The 16,873-nt window shown below is 42.9% G+C and overlaps 1 protein-coding gene and 3 non-coding genes across 5 annotated transcripts; all 4 read right to left on the bottom strand.

Moving 5' to 3' along the window:
• Window positions 1-36: 36 nt before the first annotated feature.
• On the bottom strand, window positions 37-14,080 carry LOC112568665 (mucin-17-like). Of its 2 annotated transcripts, none has more exons than XM_025246084.1 (16): window positions 13,550-14,080; window positions 11,166-11,275; window positions 10,170-10,400; window positions 8,875-9,147; window positions 8,134-8,274; window positions 7,664-7,888; window positions 6,907-7,182; window positions 6,451-6,678; window positions 6,091-6,348; window positions 5,696-5,746; window positions 5,334-5,414; window positions 4,529-4,759; window positions 3,205-3,270; window positions 2,926-2,982; window positions 2,196-2,426; window positions 37-1,540 (listed from the first exon to the last, which is right to left on the bottom strand). In XM_025246084.1, the coding sequence occupies exons 2-16, from the start codon at window positions 11,260-11,262 to the stop codon at window positions 1,497-1,499; spliced, it is 2,490 nt and encodes an 829-aa protein (XP_025101869.1). In that variant the 5' UTR covers window positions 11,263-11,275; window positions 13,550-14,080; the 3' UTR covers window positions 37-1,496. The 2 variants fall into 2 exon arrangements, with proteins under 2 accessions (XP_025101869.1, XP_025101861.1); XM_025246076.1 differs by having other exon boundaries at window positions 13,580-14,078.
• Window positions 2,798-2,870, bottom strand: Trnav-aac. The gene has a single exon. It is a non-coding gene; the product is annotated as a tRNA-Val (tRNA).
• Window positions 3,814-3,886, bottom strand: Trnav-aac. The gene has a single exon. It is a non-coding gene; the product is annotated as a tRNA-Val (tRNA).
• Trnav-aac lies at window positions 4,291-4,363 on the bottom strand. Its single transcript has one exon. It is a non-coding gene; the product is annotated as a tRNA-Val (tRNA).
• Window positions 14,081-16,873: the final 2,793 nt, after the last annotated feature.

The raw sequence follows: 16,873 nt of genomic DNA, 5'->3' as shown, positions 1-16,873 counted from the left end.
GTTTCATCAACATCAATATTTAACAGCAACACCGCATTCATAGTAAGCAAATCATTTTATTGCGCATGGGATCCTGTATGCAGACAGAAGTATAGTACATAAACAGCTGTACAAATACTCCACAGATATATGAATGGTAAGTATTTTAAAAATAAATATTTAATATCAATTATATTTGTGTATTATGCTATTAGTGGAAAAAAGGTATTTTTGAAACAACAAAAGGTACACAAGGCATTGCAGATATCTGCGATGGCACCACACCAGACTTATTTTGATCTTTACTGTTTCCTGCCAACAAATGACCATAAGAACACCCATCCACCCCATCTACCCCACATAAAAGTAGAAAAAAATACAACAATGGTAGTGAACTGTTCACCAACATCAGTTGATGAGACAAAATTAATTAATCTCTTTTGTGGTCAATTCTGTGAAACCCATAGATGTCAACAGTACATTGTTTTATACAGACAAGTGTGTGGCTGGACTACACGAGGCAACCACATCCACAGTCACAGCCACAGCCACAGCTACATCCACTGCCACATCCACTGCCACACTGCCGAGGGAATAATCACTAACCCTGTAAGGCTCAAGTAATCCCTTGAATTTTAGTCCCTCCCAACTGTCCTTACATATAAACATATGTACTTTAGGTACATGGATGGGGTCATTGTTTTCTTCTTAGTCCACCTGGAATATTTTTGTGTTCAGTGTGATTGGTTTTGTGTCGGTGGTGTGGATTCCAAACTGCAGACATACTCTTATGCAGGCGTATGACAAGAAGACAATATTAGTGTATGTAGTGTATGACAATAAGACAATCAGTAGTGTACACAGCTTATAAGACAATCACTAGTGTATGTAGTGTATGACAATAAGACAATCATTAGTGTACATAGCCTATGAGTATAAGACAATCACTAGTCTGTGTGCCGTATGGCAAGAAGACAATCATTAGTGTACACAGCTTATAAAACAATCACTAGTGTATGTAGTGTATGACAAGAAGATAATCACTAGTGTATGTAGTGTATGACAATAAGACAATCATTAGTGTATGTAGTGTATGACAATAAGACAATCATTAGTGTAGGTTGTCGCTGTTCAAAAGTTCCATTTGCACATCAGCAAGAGCGCGTGATGTGTCACGTGAAGCACGTGTATAAAGTCTGACACGCAGCATCTACTTGATGTTCCCCTTTTTTACATTTTAATGGTAAAATAATTATATGAATATCTGGCAGGTTATAATACAGATATATAAAATAATACAATACATGTATATGCAATACACAATCAGTAAAGGAAGACTGCTGGTAACAACTCCATGGTTAAAACGGGATTATACAGAGAGAGCAGCCAGCAGTGGGAAAGGACAAATAAAGATGGAGAGGAGAGGAAGAGAAGAAAGGGGAGGAAAACGGGCTGAAACAGGCTGAGTCCCGGCAAAGTGGCATCAACATCAGCTACTTCATCTGCGATGACTGAAGTCATTGACCCCCATCGTCCACACGGACTCTGCGTAACGAAATCCCTGCGCACATGAAAGGAAATTCTCACATTTAATTACTACTCGAAAGAAAACAAAACTCGGAGTCGTCAGGTGTCACGTGTTTGTTGTAACATGGCGAGAAGAGATAATGATAATGTTGCACGTGAACAAGTGTGTTGTATTCAATGGTCCAGCAAACTGTCTCCAGTCAACCGAAACACGTTTCACCGACACAGCCAGTCCCCTCAATCTCACCGATGTGATGAGAACAAACAAAGCTAATTGTCATCAAGGGCAGCCCTCGCCCCTGTAACACATGACTGATGCGATGCCCTTACAAAGGTCACAACACGAACGTCACATCACTTACAACCGCCGTCAGTTAATTAATGAGATCAATACAGGAATGTAGTAATTAGTTACAATTACACACAGCCACAACGTCTACTTGCCTGCACTCTGGGGACAAAGCTATTCACATGCTACTTCTGGTAAGTGCTTCTGTCAACAGAGCCCCCCACCACCCTTTGCGCCTCCACCCTGAGTACAGTTGCCGACGTGGCACTGTGGTCAGGGACGTTAACCTTATGTCACGTAGGTCACGTATGTGACCCCCGCTACTCGGTACGATGGTCGTGCACCTGTCTGCCCTCAGTTCTCGGTTCTGAACTACAATAAAATAAAACTGTCAGCTTACTGTCAGGTGGACAGGACTTTCTCAGGTAGGTCCAGCCGTCGTCAGCACGCGGTGTGACGTCATGAAACTTGCGGCACACGGAGCTGCTGAAGATGACGACAGTGCACGTGCTGTCCGCCTCACACAGCGCCTTGCACCGGGCCAGGGAGGGGGAGTACAGGGTCTCCACCAACACACTGTCGTCGACTGACGTGTCGGCCAGCTCCTCCCACGTGCACGGCGCTGCTGTTGCTATGACAACAAGATCAACAACAGGGGAGAGGTCAATCATGTTTGTTGTGCCTCCTCACACAGTGAGCTACTTAAGAAATACCTGACTACCAGACGCACTTTACCCACAGGTATCGTCATATGATGCTTGTATGAGTGATTACTGACAGACAAACCGAATAGTAGATATCAATATACACGTAAGTATGTGTCTGACGGTTAATGCTAGACACTCCAATCAAGATGGCGACTTTAGGGCAACATTACAAGTCAACAGATCAGTTTTAAAATAAACGACAGAAAAAGTTAAATAAATTTACAGCACACATGGCTGCTGTGATATTCATCTCAATCTGATGTGCACGAGAGAGTCTACAGCGATAAAAGAAAAATGTTTCTGCTGGGGCTCGAACCCAGGACCTTCCGCGTGTTAGGCGGATGTGATAACCACTACACTACGGAAACTTGCGACTGACCACCACAAAACAAAGTAATAGATAAAATAGATATTTCTATCTACCTGGTGCTGCCGATGTTGACGAGTCTGACAAAGCTGATGTCTCTGCCAGGACATAGTCTGTCGATAAGAAAATATCAGTGCGACAGCTCGTACACAACAGAATTATTAGAATGAATTTTATTTGAACGTAAAATCTTCGTGGCCGTGAACACAAAAAACATGTAAATTTATAGCAAAAACAACGGATCCCAGGTGTTAGCCAGTAGATAGGGAAGCTGACAAACCTTTAGCTTCGACAGGAGAGAGAGCAGTTAAGTAATATAATTTATATATACACACCTGCTGGGTTGTCCTCAGGTGTGACTGAAGGCTCCATCGAGGTTGGGAAGTCTACAGTCATGTTCTCTGTCGGCGAGAAAAAATGCAATAAACATCAAGCCGAAAAGTTTGTAAATGTTGCTAAAGACAGATGAGTGTTGACGACAAGTGTTTGTTGATTGGAAAACATGTAGAGTACATGTACGATATATATATACACACACAGAGCAGCACATCTTCCATTACACTGAGTACATATGGTAACTTAGAGGCCAGCTGTGGGTCAGTTAACTGTTAATTAATTGTCTTGTCCACACGAGACGGAGAAAGCCGTGGGAAGGAGGGGGACCCCATCAAAAACCTTTAGTGCGGCCGCCCCCCTCCCCGTACATGAACCCTCCCGGTGAGCATAAACGTGAGGGAGAAGTTACAGTGAAAAGAACGATTTTATCAACTGTTGTAGTGGGATTGGTGATTCAGAGCTTTGTATTTAAATGTTTGAAAGTTATGTAAGTACTAAAGAGAACAATTAAAATAAAAATGTGAAAAGACCAACAGCCTTTCAGTCTTTAATTCTCTTATCCAACCTGACTGCAGGATAGATGATTAAAAGTAATGAGAAAAAAAAAATGTTTCCGCTGGGGCTCGAACCCAGGACCTTCCGCGTGTTAGGCGGATGTGATAACCACTACACTACGGAAACAGATAGCAGGAGCGTCCCAGGCTGAGCTTGTAATCACAGTTCTACAGAGTCACGATGTGTCCTTATCTTGTTTCAACAATAATAGCTTCTGGTAGGGACACATTGTAAACATCTGTCTCAGTCCTGGCTTCACGCGTTTCATTTCCCAAACAATATATACAAACTATATATACATGTCGTCTCAACAGAAGAAATTCACGATAAACCAAAGGTTGTCAAAGTGTGGGCCGCACGCATGTCAGATGACAAGACACATACGCGGCTGACAGTCACCATATATGTCATCAAAGTATTGAAGAGAACAATTAAAATAAAAGTATGAAAAGACCAACAGCCTTTTAGTTTTTAATTTTCATACACAACCTGTCTGCAGGATAGATGATTAAAAATAAAGAGGAAAAAAAAATTTCCGCTGGGTCTCGAACCCATGACCTTCTGCGTGTTAGGCGGATGTGATAACCACTACACTACGGAAACAGACATTAGGACGGTCATTTTAATGTGAAAGCTTTCATAACCAGATCAGGCTGCCTTATATACTGTATGAACTGGTGATTGAAGAGAATCATGTACCAGAAAGATAATAATACTAAAACATTTCTTTTTACAGACAAAGAAAGCAGACAGCAATGAGAAAGTTACCTGTAGAGGCACAAAACTTTTGCAGGTAAACCGAGCCTACGTCATCAACTGGCGTGACGACATGATCAAAGACGCGGCACTCGGGTGCGTTGAACACGGCCACGACACACGCAGGTAGAGAGTCGCAGTACTCAGTGCACTCTTCTTGCGAGAGGACAAAGGTCGTGTTGGTGGGTGGACCTTCTGCCACCGATGTGTCCGGCAGTTCCATCCACGTGCAATACAGCGGCACTGACACATAGAACAGTGATGTGTCAGGATGTGGGAGGACGACACATAGCATGTGTCATAGACTTATGTTTATCTTTGGTCAGTTATCACACATTTAAATTCTGTTTCACACTTTTCACATGTCTGCATCCTCTGTGTAATTACACAGTCTTTAGATAGAAATTTGAGATTTTGCAAACTTTATATTTTTAAAAAGTTCAGTTCTGACCTGTCGTTGACACTGAAGTTGCTCTCCTAGTCCGACAATTGACTGAGTTGTAGACTATAGAGGTTTGAAGTAAGCAAGTCCGATGGCACAAAGCTGACCCTAATCACTTCTCTACTAGGAAACTGCTGGATTCATCTCAGGTCACATTTGTGTCCAACTTGTCGTTCTGCGTGGTTGCACGTGCTCGCGTGTTTGTGTGTGTGTGTGTTTACATATGAGTGGATGGGTGGGAGAAGGTGAAGGAAGAGTGCCGCCCAGGTGTAGTAAGGGTCTGTGTATGTGTGTATATATGGGGGCGGGGGAAGAGTACGCGCATTATGATTTGCATATGTGTTACCCATCTTACTAATACATGTACTAAGATACCTGTAGCGGGTTCTGTGTCAGTCCAGGTGTTTACAGCTGAAGACACTGATGGAGACACTGTTTCTGCGTTGGCCTCGATTTCTGGAAAAAAATTCATTAGAAATAGTTTTTGGGAGAGAGAGAGGATAAGCAATAGTAAGTTTTCACACTTGATAGTGTACCAAGAGATTGTCGTCAGTTGATGAGAGCAACAGTCAGGGTGGAATGGACAGCAACAGACACGTTACAAAACTCAACTCCATGTGCAATTGGAGAATAAATAAATATTAGGCTTGCCACTCTCACTCTCAACAGTTAAAAGAAAGACAGCGATAAAAACAAGTAACGTGGCCAGAGCGACAGACAGTCCACAAACACCTTACCGTTGTTGTCTGACGATGATGTAGAGGTAGCCAGCGTCCATGGTGGAGTGTCTGAGACAGATGTTGGTGGCAATAATGTCAGTTGAGATACGACACATTCAAATCGTGTACACAATTCAATGTCAAAGCTCAATGCTGCATGTCATGGAAGGTAGACAACGGGCAAAAAGACCAGCACTTATATATATATACTGTATACAATGAGGACGTATATACCTCACACACCAACACAAACATTGCAGCCCTCGCCAGACTGTCACAACTTTCTCTCGCAGTCCTAGCGAGAAGTTATTTCACAGCACACGGTAATAAATTGAAGCAACAAAAAGCAGACGGCCTAAGTGACAATGGTAACGATGAATAATGTGACCAATATGAATAGTGAATGTACACACCTGTCGTGACACAGGTCTTTTTAAGGTACTCCCACCCCGGCTCATCGACTGGTGTCGCCCCAAACACTTTCCGACACAACGGCGGGTTGAAGAGGACGGCCTCACAACTACTGTCCCGACGACAGGATTCCTGGCACTCTTCTAGAGAGGAGACGGAATCAGTGTCCACTTCCCGAACCTGTTTGGCTGACCTCTCTTGCACTTCCGTCCACGTGCAAAGCTGCGTGGTGGAGGGCACGAAAGCCGTTGAAGTGTCGGCTGTTGGATAACCGCACATTAGTAATTAAAAACAAAAAGATTAAAAACACAAGATGAATAAACATTTTTATCTACACAAGCCAGATAGGAAGCAAAACGCACCTGCAGGAGTACAATACTTTTTCAGGTAAGTCCAGCCTACGTCATCAACTGGCGTGACGTCATAACTGAAAATCCGACAGACAGGGGAGTTAAACACGGCCACGACACAGGCCGGCATGGCGTCGCAATATCCGGTGCACTCTTCTTGAGAGAAAAAGTAGACCGTGTCAGTAGGTGCACTTTGACCCCCGGACGTGTCTGGCACCTCGATCCACGCACAAGATGGCGCTGGTAAAGAAAGAGCAGAAGTGATTGGTTTATGAAAGTCACAGACAGAAGGGAGCACATTGTAAGCTGATGATAGAACGAACACAGCAGTTTGCACTCCTGTGTGGGCGTGTGACGCTGCGTGTGTATGCATCATGTATTCTATAAAGAAATATTAAAAATATTTATTAAATGTATTTTACTCAATGGGGCAGTTAGTCAGTGGACCTTCTGAGGGAGGTAACTCACCAGGCTCTGTAGACGACGTCTCTGTTTCTGTGTCAGGCTCAGAATCGTCTGTTTTAGGTTCACTCGTCCTTCCATTCTCAGGCTCAGTCGGCGATTGTGTTACAGGTTCAATCGGTGATTCTGTTTCAGGCTCAGTCGGTGATTGTGTTACAGGTTCAATCGGTGATTCTGTGTCAGGCTCAGTCGGAGGTTGTGTTTCGGGCTCACTGGTTTCATTCTCAGGTTCGCTCGCTGTTCCTGTACCAACCTCGCCAGTCAGCGTGTTCGGCTTCGCTTCTGGAAAAAGAACGAGAAAGTTAAGCAGAAAACACGTGACTTGAACGTGACATTCAGTTACCAGTAAACATGCTGGGTCAAAGGTCACGACATTCACTAACATTCACATTAACAACCAGTTAACATGTTCAGTTATTCTGCGGGGCTGGTCATGACACAGACTGAATGGAATTACTTAAAGAACTGTCATGTTATTCACAAAAGAATGTTCATAAATAATTCCTAAAATACATTATGATTGTAGTAATCAGTTTCCCTACATTTTGGTAGATCTTCCCAAACATTATTATATATGTGTAGCAAGCATATAACTTCTAATGATGAGATCATCGGACTGTTCATAACCTATAAATTCACAAATTGCTTATTTGTATCCCTTAATAAAATGCATGATCATCACAATGAACAAAAACAGATCAACATTATTTAAATTAAAAGCGACCCAAGAGACTGGAGCTATAACGACAAAACAAAGGTTTACCTCTGCAAGACTTTCTAAGAAATGTCCAGCCAACATCATCGACTGGTTCAACACCGTCTTCAAATATACGGCACGCCAGAGGTTTGTACACAACAACCTCGCACCCAGGGTACTCGTCACAATACTGTTGGCATTCCTCTCGACTGACCAAATATTTCACTGCTGCAGCGCTTTTGTCGCCAGCGGAACTGTCGTCCACCCGGATCCAGGTACAAGGCGGCTTTTCTAAAATTGAATAATAAAAAATTTTTAATTTTTAGTGGCTTTGGTAAACGGATCTACTGTTAAAATGACTTTGGAGGCGGTCACCACTAGCAATTGCTGAAGGAAGGGACTGTACTCTGCTCTCTACTCTCTGTGTCCGAGACACGGTAAGCTCCCTTACATCCCACTGCCTCTACTGCCCCAAGGGAACGAGATTTTCACTTCTTAAGTTTGTGCACGATAACAAAGATGCATTTTAACAATACCTTCAGGTTCTTCTTTAACTACAGAGGCAGTAAACTCAGCGGATGTCGCCAAGGGAACCGATGTCAGTAAAGTAGACTCATCTGAGAGAGCCGTTGTTGATGAGGGGGCTGATGTGACTGGCGGCGCCACGTCTGCCATCTCTAGAGACAAAACAGTTTTTGTGTTGTGTCAAGCACTTAGTCATCCTTGTCTGCATAAACCACCTTAGTCGGCACTTTAACGAGCTTTGGTATAGATGCTGCGATACAAGGCATGTTTTGTTCTGTGCTTTACAGTATAAACCATGTTTTGTTTTGTTTTGGGAATGTGGCAAAGCATGGGGCACCGGTGTTGTTTTTTTTTCAACTTCTTTAAGTCTATGATCTCGGTTACGATCCACATTAATACAAACACACAAAAGATATTTTTTAGGCTTATGTATGTATTACACATTTCACAGGAATATAAATGCGATTTTATGCGTGTGCGCGCGCATATGTGTCTGTGTATTTGTCTGTGCAAAAGAATCCAGCTTCAATTTGTCTTGTACTCAGCCTGTTTTCATTTGTGCAGTTTGACCTCTTCTTTGCTTTTGTCGGATCTTTTAGCTATGTTTTTCAAACCATTTCCGAAGAAAGACTCTTCGGTATTGTAAATCACATGAGGTTCTCCAGACCCAGCAGAAAATTACTGACAAAAATGGAAGTTTGACTTTCACAGAGAGAGACCCTTCAATCGCAACATCGAACCAAGAAACGCACCTGTATCTTTGCAAGACTTTGCCAGGTAGGTCGTGCCGACTGAGTGGACAGGTGGGACAGTGACGTAGTAGACCTGACACACCGGGGAATTAAAGGTGGCCACCAGACACCTGCTGTCTGCATCACAGTAGGCCCAGCACTGGAAGAGAGACTGGAAGTAGAACCTGTCTGCTGCTTTGCTCTCGTCTGCTGCGCTGTTACGTATTTCATTCCAGGTGCACGAAAGCTTCTCTGAGTCCACGGCAGGCAGGAAGGCGGGTGTTGTCCTTGGCACTGTCAGAAAAAAATACGAAGCCATCCATGAATTGGAATACATAGAAGGAAATAAGAACAATATCAACTTTGCATAGTTTCCTATTTTCGGTTTAAACATTTAGTTTTCTTCAGGTATGTTAGTAGTAGATGTTGTTAGTGGTGACCTCTGAGGCAGCTTCTCTCTGTTTTTCTGTTTTGTTTACGATCTGTTCTAGTTTCATCGTTATCAGCTTGTGGATCTACATCTTTCTTTAGTTCTTCTGTGTGCTGGTTGTCTCACTTGTCTGGCTTTCTGCCTTTTTCCTCTGATCGCAGTGATCTCCCTTCTGCCATCTGGTTGAAGATGACTTTTGTTTCTACATCGTATTTTTCCGGTTCTCTCCATCTGATTTGGTTTTCTTACTGCATTCTTCCTCAGAGAAACTGGTTGTCGCCTCGTTGTGTGCTGTTGTGTCACATCACCTCTTCATCTTCGTGTTTTGTTTCTTCATTGGATTGTTATTTGATCTTCCGGTGCAGTTCACTGAGCTCGTCTTTTAGACAGTGAAATCTTATTACTGCAAAGTGCGTTGAGTCCTGGAATTTCTGGAGAAAAACGCTTTATAAGTGTTGTTATTATTATCATTATGATGTTTGTGCCTATGTTTTAAATATTACAGGTTGCATGTTTACCTGTGTTAACGGGCATGGCAGCATGCGTAAGAGTGTGTCTATGCAAGACTAAAGATTTGCCGTGTGGAAATAAGCTGTAAACTTTTACTAATATGTAGTAACATTGTATGAAAGTGTAGCAAAACTGTACTAAAGTGTATTAAACAGTGTTCTATAGTATTATAAAAATGTGGAACATTGTCCATCAATAACTAACAAAACGCAATAAATGTTCTTTAAGTGGATGCATGTTAATGTTCACTGCAAATTCTGTGCGATGACGAGCTGCACAAGATGGGGGCATAAACTAAAAATAAAAGCATTATCAAATCCTCCGAGTGTCTACTTTTCATTGTTGTACAGTGTTTCAAAGGTCAAAGGTGCTTCACCTGTAGTGCACTCCTTGGAGTAGTAGTACCAGCGCCGCTGGTGGAGTCTGGGAGGCAGCACGCGGTGGAATGTGTAGCAGGTGCGGTTGCCGTAAGCAAAGGCGACGCAGGCCGCGTCACTGGTGCAGTAGTCGCGACACCTGGTGACACTCGTCACGCTCTTGACGCTCGCGGCGCCGCTGACGTCAGTGGCGGTGTCCTTCAGCCGCGTCCACTTGCAAGTTGTCTCCCCTGAAACACGTTCACTTCTGTCCATGAACGCGGTGAACCTCTGAAATTATCTGATGGCCGCTTTCATGGCGGAGAACACTAAGGCCTTTAGTGATATTCACAAATTATTTAAAAGGGGGTTACACATATGGGATGGGAGTGGTGTCCCTTCGCCTAGCAGGCATGCTTTGGTTACCTCTCCACATTTGTGTTTTCTGGTTGGATTTGCATCGGCTTTGATTGCCTATCATACCGACCTGTACTTTTACGACGTCATCAGTTATGGTGGACTGTATACTTTGTGGCCGAATTTTTTTCCCCTTACTGATATCCACTCTCTCATAGTAGTTAATCGTCTCTGGCTAACGCCATGACAGTTGTGTGGCGAAATATATACTAAAATTACTGTTCAAACCATATTAACAATAGAAAAATTCATTACACACAGTCAAATATATAAGCAGCAGGTTAATAGCCATTAAAATATATTAGGTAGAAACATGAACTTGCGTTAGCATGGTTGAAGGCAACAAAAACTTAAAATGTATTCCGGTTGAGTGAAAATTATTGGCACTGTCTTTACATACTTTATGATAAAACCCGCAATGTGCTAATAGTCTTATCTGTTGTAACACTGAATGTGCTGATAGTCTCACCTGTTGTAACACTGAATGTGCTGATAGTCTTACCTGTTGTAAACTGAATGTACTTAGAATCTTACCTGTTGTAAGCTGAATGTGCTAACAGTCTCACCTGTTGTAACACTTAATGTGCTGATAGTCTCACCTGTTGTAACACTGACAGTCATGGAAGTCACCAGAAGGAAGGACAGGAGGCTTCGCCAGGTGGGGACAGTCCACAGCGCCACGTGTTTGTACACCATGGTGTCTGGCTTCCTGTTAAAGAAACCACACACAAGGGTTGGTAATTATTGGACAAGAACAGTTTGTCTATGGTGAGGTGGACTGGTGGTACACAGACAAGTGACTTACAAAGTAACTGTTAGCGCGGTCTACTAAATGCCAACGATCAACATTACACAGAAGGAATGTTTTGTTGCCTTCAGATGATACATTTCAGATGTACAAATCCGCTGTGTGGTCTTCCTCTTTGTCTCATATTATTTAAAAAAAGTTTACGTGAGTACAATTACATCAATTTTTAATCATTTTAAGTACTTCTAAAATAATACAATAACTTTCAACTTTGTTGTTACAATAAACTGAGTGTTATTATACAGTGGGCGGCATTCAATCGTGTATTTTCCAAATCCAGGCGCCATGTAGGGAGAATTAATCAGATTCAAATGCAGAGTAGTTGTATACAAATTATGCACTTTCTGCTCATTAGTTGTTGCCTAGGTATAAAGTATCCCACCTACAGACAGAAACACTTGTACAAGTGGTGAGCTTACATCAACATCAGACTTTGTTAGTCTGTGAAAGTATGGCAGCCGACACAACACTGGAAACAGTATTTACAAAGAAGGACAAGAGTAAAGAAAGTTAAGGTAAACCCAAACCACTGTTTTTTAGTGACAACAACAAACATTGTGTCGCCTGAAGCACATCCTGTTTCTCAGTGTTAGAGTCACTGAGCCGTTGATTTAGTGTAGGTGTTGAATGGAGCTCCTCAGTCGGCAGGTGAGTGTCACACGTCACAGGTAACGCACTGTTGCACACACTTTGTGTCATGTCACTCTTGTCAGGTGTTTGTCAGCTAGTGTCACAGTCCCTTGTCATCGTGAGGTGCTGCTCAGTTCAGCCACTGTAGCTTGTGTAGTGAGATGTTGCTCACCTGGCTCGAGGTGTTTCCCTGCTACCTCCTGATGGCTAGGTGCGTGCTATGCTAGAGGCTAGACAACCTCTGGTTATCATGTATTGCTATGCTAGGGATACCCGTTATTACCTGGTACTGTATTACCAGAGTAGGGGTACCCTTATAGTGGGTACCGTTATGAAGCTACGACTATGAAGTACCCCTTATGAAGAGGTGATCCTCAAATGCGAACAAAAGAGCCTCACTTGTCTATCCATTGGAATCAGAAAGTAATCACACTGTCTGTACATTCCAGCCATGTTGTCTATGCACTAGTCACCCTGTTGTGTACACTATGTTGTCTACGCACTAGTCACCATGTTGTCTACGCACTAGTCACCATGTTGTCTATGCACTAGTCACCACGCTATTTATGCACTAGTCACCATGTTGTGTACACACTAGTCACCATGTTGTCTATGCACTAGTCACACAATCACACTACATCAATGAACGTCTGCTGCATTAAAGTTCGTCTAGATTCTCATGTCAGACCCAACTGTCAGAACTTGTTCACTTTAGTTGCATGTCCTCTTTACCTGCTATGTTTACCTGCTATGTTTACCTGCTATGTTTACCTGTCATGTTTACCTGCGCAGTTTAGATGAATCGTAGAGATTTGATATCCACGTACCCGTGTAGGCGTGCATCTGTGTGCTTAGCAAGACCACCGGCAGCTGCTCATGCATACAACAGTTCTGGCCACACCCTGAACGTTTAGTAAGTACCCGACAGCTGATGAAGTAAATATATTACTAATCCCTATTTCCTTGTCTCTAGCGAAATATGGTTGGTTTTTAATTTTTTTTTATTTCATGATTCCAGCGGCTTGACACAAGAACAGGTAAAAAAAATCGTTTAGGAAAACAACGAATAATAATGTTGCATATGACACGTGGAAAGGTCAAGTTTATTCAAATTTAATAGCGAGACACACAGGTAGAGATGCATGGTTGCGATGAGCAGGTAAAAGAGCTCGACCACAGGTAAATACGAACGAACGATCATCCCAAACCATGCCACAATTTAACTAGCATGACAGTCAGGTAAAAGATGAACGAAAGGGGAGAATGAGAGGTAAACAGATAGAGATAATGGTGAAATAAGCAAATTAATAATGTGTGTGAGAGAGAGACTGTATCTCTAAATGTGGGAGACGGCTGCAGGACCGGTTGCACTCAGCAGCCTGATGGACGGGTAGATAACCCCTGTGATTAAATGAACATGAACGCTAGGAGTACGATAAATACCTTGAGAGTATGTATGATCCATTATATGTTAACAATATGAACAGTATGATAAATATGCTGACATGGTGTTAACGGAAGCAGCTCTTTGAAAAGTGTACTCACAGAATGAAAATTGACAGGTGGAACTCTTACCCAGGTTGTCCTCGACTATAACTCGTTTCCAGAATGTCTCCCTTGGTCACCTGCCGGCAAGTCTTGGAGAATTATGGGATGCGTTTCGCCAAGGTGAGCAGACTAGGTGTCGGCCATCAGCTCCTGGTGAGCAGAGACTCGGGTGGGTTCCTGTGTACATCCGCAAGCCGCCCACCGCCGGGGGTTTCAAGGTAGGCCCCTCCTTGCTTGCGAACGACTCCTCATGTATAAGGTGGAGGGCTTGTGAGTTGGAAGGGGGGAGAAATGTCTGTGTGCAGCGATCCGCTTGACAAAGGTAGAAGAGTGGGGTGCACAGGTAGATAGCACAGGTAGATAGCACAGGTAGGACCAGGTAAATAGTCTTAACGGGACCTACTTACACTGCTTGCTCCGCCACCCCCTCACAGTATCTAAAGGCAGGTCGGCTGCTTTATTAACATCCTTGGCTCAAGTTATTTTGTGGAGACATCTTCAGTCCCAGGCCAACATTCGCCTCGTTTGTGCGGTTATTCGTGTGTGACACATTTTTCCCCCGAGTCGATTTTTCTTTCTAACGCCCACCTCATTGCCATCCTGCACGAGTGGGCTGAACATCGTGTAGAGCGATAATAGGTGTCAGGGTACACGACCCTGCTCGTCTTGTGCTCAATCACCGAAGTGGAACCAGCAGAGAACGGGTATAGTCATCTGTGCTATGCGGACAATAATCTTTTCCCTTTTTATTATCGCCTCTCGTATTCACGTACACATACAACAAACACACAGGTAATCAGACAACAACAGCCATGCTGTCAGTAATACGAAGAAGTAAGCACAGTCCTCACGCACAGAATAGGGTGAAGGGTGGATTTCCTTTAACTTGCACTAAAGATGTTTGTTGTTCTCTCCTAGCCTTATAATCAATAATCAAAACTGCTTTCAATCAACTATTTGTTGCAGCAACAGGAAACACTAAGACATGATCAAGGAGAGTTACACAGGTGCTGGCTTTTTTAAATGTTGGAAAAGCAATGCTATAAATGTCCTCCATGCTGCTCTGCTGATTCTGCAGAGAGGAAGAATGTCAGAGAGGAGGAAGAATGAGTTACAGAAGTTATGCCGACATCAATAGGAAGGTGCTCAGCAAATGTCATTGTGGAGAAGCTTGTCAGTCTGTCAAACACTGACTTCTACTATAAAACTAATGTCAGTGACCCCATGTCTAGTACAGATCAAGGGAACTAACCCACTAATAATGTGGATAGTACGAGGTCTCTTGCGACGGTTACAAAAGAGAAGTGGTCATACATCCGCAAACCGCGGTCTGGGGTTCGATACTCAAGTTGATGCAGTTTCATACTTTAACTAATTTTTCCCGAAGTTTGTAGGGTGTGTCCGCGTCTGACTTGATTAGTGTTCATGATATGAAAGGGAGATAATGTATTGAAAATAAAACATACTGTGCTGGATTGTATGAAAGGGAGATAATGTACTGTGAAAGGAGTTTAAAGAACATTCGAGATCGAGTGACTAGGTATTTACTAAGACGTGTGTGAGGAGAGCAGGGGGAGGAGGAACATTGTTGTACGACTCAGGGATCGAACGTTGCACGAGTAGAATTGTCTCCCCGCAGTCCCGACACGTGCCCTTACTTCGTCTAAGCTCAAACTTTTTTTTAAATACTTCTTCTGGTGGAAAACAATCAACATAAAATGGTATAAACATAAAACTCTGTTTTGTTTGTTTTTGTTTGTTTGTTTGTTTGTTGTTGCTATTGTTGTTGTTATTGTGGGGTTAAGGTTCTTGTAACATAAGGTGACCAGTGACACACCCTACAATCCGCTTTTGACTTCGTGTCCCGCCTGCTCATCGGGCGAGACGCCCAATGTCCCGCTTTCTGGCTTTCTGGCAAGTCCATCAAATGTCCCGGATGTCTTTAAAAATCACTGTTTTCGGCGTTCTTTGACGGTGACGACACCATCATCGGCACGTGTCCAGCTTTCGCCCCAGAAACGTCTGGTCACCTTAGAACATATGTGGTTAAAGGGAGATAATGACGTTTATCTGGAACGCTTATTTGACGATTGCTTCCCTTGCATCACGGAGCCTACGTGTAAGCCAAGTTCACCAGAATGTCAGAGACATGTCAGAATATATATAATGCTTACTAAATGGCACACTATGTAGGAAGAATCAATAGGAATTGGAGTCCATTAATTGGACACCTGACAGTTTTCTTCAGTGCTGCAGTCTTCCCACTCAGGTGAGTTTTGATTTGAATGTCCGTGACCCATGATATCACTTAGAGGTGGTCGATTTTTTTCCCCTATCAAGCTCTTCCCGCTTCCAATATTTCTACCAAGCCTATCAGCCATCAACTTGGAATCAATTACTTGTCAGCCACCGCCACGCGGATTCTTTGACCACCTTGAAGTCCTAACTTACGATGTACTTATTTCAAAATCCTTCATTTCGTGTGTCTGTGTCTGTGGTCAGTCTGTAGGTGTGCTGTGTGTACATGATGTAAGTGTATACATGTGTGTATGGATGTATTTTGTTTTTTTGCTTGTAAGCTTAGTTTTAACTGGCATGTAAATAGTTTTCGTATTTGGAAGCTCTTTGGGCAAATTAGTTTGGAAAAGTAATCATGATGATTGATGATGATGATGATGATGGTGATTTTGTCCGCTGGGAGGGGGGGGGGGTTGTGATGGAATTTTGTGGTGAGGGAAGATGTAGTCAGGCTGTCTACACCAAGGTCTGACATGCTGTTGCTCACCCTCCATGCCATGCAGGGACAGTTACTCGAGCTGGCAGGCCGCCAAACATCACACTTATTATTGCCAGTCCGAGATTGTGGTCGGCAGTCCATTTTATGGACACTTCTTTTATGTCCACTTTATCGTCCCTTTGGCTATTTTTATGTCTTATCTTGGTGTGTCATTACCTTCTATAAAAATTGTTGTCAAATGTAAATATTCTTAGCAACCTCAGAGCTCTCTCTCTCTCCACACACACATCGTGCATTTGGACTTATTTACTTACTGACTCTAAGTCACATGGATAAAAGAATCAAATAAGCAAACGAGCGGACGCATGGACACGGATGCTCAGGTAAGCATAATGAGTGAAGAAATACGCATGTGTACAGACGTGCAAACACACACACACACATTTGATACATTCATTTATAGAACAGGCGGCAAAGTAAAAGAAACAGAGAAACTTGTTATTTTCATCTTGATGACAAGGGAGCTTGCGTCATGTGAAGAGGAAGTCAACATATTTTCATGGATTTGTCCAAATAAAAATGCC

Source organism: Pomacea canaliculata, linkage group LG1 (genome assembly GCF_003073045.1).
Source record: "Pomacea canaliculata isolate SZHN2017 linkage group LG1, ASM307304v1, whole genome shotgun sequence".
NCBI lineage: Eukaryota > Metazoa > Mollusca > Gastropoda > Architaenioglossa > Ampullariidae > Pomacea > Pomacea canaliculata.
Note: the sequence above shows the minus strand (reverse complement) of the source record. Positions and strands in the feature narration are given on the sequence as shown.

Coding starts and splice junctions, on each gene's coding strand:
- LOC112568665 (XM_025246084.1), bottom strand. CDS start 11,262: ATGGTGTACAAACACGTGGCGCTGTGGACTGTCCCCACCTGGCGAAGC. Junction 5,415..5,695: donor ATCATCGTCAGACAACAACG/GTAAGGTGTTTG, acceptor ATTTTTTTCCAG/AAATCGAGGCCAACGCAGAA. Junction 4,760..5,333: donor TGACACAGAACCCGCTACAG/GTATCTTAGTAC, acceptor TCTATGTGTCAG/TGCCGCTGTATTGCACGTGG.